At 31.2% G+C, this 3,368-nt stretch overlaps 1 protein-coding gene across 1 annotated transcript; it reads left to right on the plus strand.

The window, feature by feature from the left end:
- Nucleotides 1-950: 950 nt before the first annotated feature.
- On the plus strand, nt 951-3,225 carry EMWEY_00058270 (AGC kinase, putative; the record flags this gene model as incomplete). The annotated part of the gene is made up of 2 exons (XM_013480807.1): nt 951-1,781; nt 2,482-3,225. The coding sequence occupies 2 exons, from the start codon at nt 951-953 to the stop codon at nt 3,223-3,225; spliced, it is 1,575 nt and encodes a 524-aa protein (XP_013336261.1).
- Between the last annotated feature and the right edge of the window lie 143 nt (nt 3,226-3,368).

Genomic DNA, 3,368 nt, shown 5'->3' on the forward strand with positions numbered 1-3,368 from the left:
TATATATATATATAAATAATTACGTATATATACATAATTATATATTATTATATAAATAATAATATATAATTATATATACATATATAATTATTTATATAATTATATAAAGAAATAAATAAATTATTTATTTATTTATTTATTTATATTATTAATTAATTAATTAATTAATTAATTAATTAATTAATTAATTAATTATTCTTGTCGCTTGAAGTTTAAATCGCCAGCGTCACGGAGTCCGCAGCAGCAGCAGCAGCAGCAGCAGCAGCAGCAGCAGCAGCAGCAGCAGCAGCGGAATTGCATAGTGTTGTATATTGTGTCTTTATAAATATTTATTTGTGTTGGATATAATATAGTCTCCTCTTTCCTCCTTTTCTTCTTTTTTTCTTTTTTTTTCTCCTTTTTTTCTTCTTTTTTTCTTCTTTTTTTTCTTCTTTTTTTCTTTTTTCTTTAATAAGGAGAAGGGGGGAAGAGTGTTTGTCGTATTATATCGTCATTATTGCCTATATATATATATATTCTTTCCTGCAGCAGCACCTACAGCAGCAGCAGCAGCAGCGGCAGCAGCAGCAGCAGCGGCAGCAGCAGCAGCAGCAGCAGCAGCAAATATGTCGCTAGCAGCAGGACAGTATCGACATAAATCCCCTCAGAGGCGATCCCTCTTTAGGAGCAGTTTGTTGTCTTTTTTATCCCAGGCATCTAATGAGAGGTCTCCTCCTGCTGCAGCAGCAGCAGCAGCAACAGCAGCAGCAGCAGCAACAGCAGCAGCAGCAACTGCTGCAGCAGCAACTGCTGCAGCAGCTAATTGTATAGAGGGGAATAATACTAATAATTGTTTAAATATGTCAACAAAAAGAGCACTTATGAATCTAGGTTGGGTATCAGGGTCATCAGCAGCAGCAGCAGCAGCAGCAGCAACAGCAGCAACAGCAACAACATCTTGTCCTCCTAGTATGCAGAGTTGTCCTTATGCTGCACCATATGCAAGCAGTAGTCGTTGTTCTCTTGGTCCATCAACTAGTAGTACTATAACTATTAACAGCAGCAGCAGCAGTAGCAGCAGCAGTAACCATAGTAGTAGCAGCAGCAGCAGCAGCAGCAGCAGCAGCAGCAGCCAGAGGCTGAAGGGCCCCTTAGGACGTGTATGGGGTAAATTAAGCAGCATGCAGCTGATGGGGGGTTGCCGTATAGATTCTCTTGTATCGGGCAGCAGCACACGTCCCTCTGTAGTAGACGAGGCAGCAGCACAAGAAGCAGCAGCAGCAGCTGCAGCTGCAGCAGCAGCAGCAGCAGCAGAACATCATCATCATCAGCAGCAACAGCAGCAGCAAATAATACATCATCATCATCATCTACGTCATCATGAGGAGATGGAGAATGATGAGAATATTCCTTCTTCTTCTTCTTCCTCCTCCTCCTCCTCCTCTCTTTCTGCTGCTTCTTCTTCCCCAGCAGCAGCAGCAGCAGCAGCAGCAGCAGCAGCAGCATCAGCATCAGGTGTTTCTGTTCCTACAGGTTGTATCCTAACACCAACAACAACAACAAATAGTACAGATATACAGCAGCAAGAACAACAACAGCAGCAGCAGCAGCAGCAACAGCAGCAACAGGAACAACAACAACAACAACAAGAGGAAGAAGAAGAAGAATTAATAAGAAAACAAGAGAAACAAAAAGAACAAGAATTATTATATAAATTAATACGTAAAGAATTACAAGAAAAAGAATTAACTATTAAGGATTTTATTTTATATAATACTGTTGGTACTGGTTCCTTTGGTCGTGTATGTATCGTAGATATACAACAACATATACTTAATTATAATTATAATTATATATATAATTATATACATAATAATAATATTAATAATAATAATAATAATAATATTAATAATAATAATTATAATAATAATTATAATTATAATAATTATAATTATAATTATATAAATAATATAAATAATATAACAAGATTAAACACCACCACGACCACCAACAAGAATAATAATAATAATATAAATAATAATAATAATAATAATAATATAAATAATAATAATAATATAAATAATAATATAAATAAAATAAATAATAATAATAATAATAATAATAATAATATAAATAGTATATATCCTCCTATGGCACTAAAGATATTAAGTAAACATAAAATAATATCCATGAAACAAGTTGATCATGTAAAAGATGAGAAAAGAATACTTACACAAATACATCATCCTTTTATTGTTAGTTTATTAGTAAGTCTTATTTATTTATTTATTTATTTATTTATTTTATTTATTTATTTTATTTATTTCCTTTTTTTTTTTTATGTATTTATTTCCTTTTCTTTTTTTCATGAATATATATCTGTTATATATATATGTGTATATATATCATTAGATAGAGAATAAATAATAAATAAATATAAATAAATAAATATAAATAAATAAATAAATAAATATATATATATATATATATGTATGTATACAGGCATCATTTCAAGACGAGAAGCGTTTATTTTTATTAATGGAGTATGTAAATGGTGGTGAATTATTTAGTTATTTACGTAAAAAAATAAATGTACCAATAGAACAAGCACGTTTATATACAGCAGAAATAACATTAGCATTTGAATATTTACATGATAGATTTATAGTGTATAGGGACCTTAAGCCAGAGAATTTATTAATAGATTCATTAGGACATATAAAGATAACAGATTTTGGGTTCGCTAAGGAAATAAAACAAGGAAAAACATGGACATTATGTGGTACTCATGAGTATCTAGCACCTGAATCAATAACAAGAAGAGGGCATGGACTACAAGTAGATTGGTGGGCATTAGGTATATTATTATATGAAATGTTAGCAGGAAGACCACCATTTGTTGATGATACACCATTAGGTATATATAAGAAAATAATTGCAGGAAAAATAGATTTTCCTCCTTTATTTGATTCATATGCTAAATCATTAATAAAAAGATTACTTATTCATGAGCCTAATAAGAGGTATGGATGTCTAAAGGATGGTGCACAAGACGTAAAAAATCATAAATTCTTTAGAGGTATTGATTGGCAACTTTGTTATAATAAACAAATTATTCCTCCTTATATACCTAATATACAGGGACCAAGAGATACAAGTATGTTTGATTCATATGCTGAATCTACGGAGTCTTCTGCTCCTGTTATTGATCCAGCTATACAACAAGCATTATTTCATAACTTCTAATTCTTTATTTATCTATTTATTCATCTATTTATTTATTTATTTATTTATTTATTCTTCTCTTCCTTCTTCTATATATACTTACTACTCTCCTATCTCCTACACAAACAGCTGGATATATATATATATATATATATATATATATA

This window comes from Eimeria maxima, genomic scaffold (assembly GCF_000499605.1).
Source record: "Eimeria maxima Weybridge genomic scaffold, Emw_scaff2364, whole genome shotgun sequence".
NCBI lineage: Eukaryota > Apicomplexa > Conoidasida > Eucoccidiorida > Eimeriidae > Eimeria > Eimeria maxima.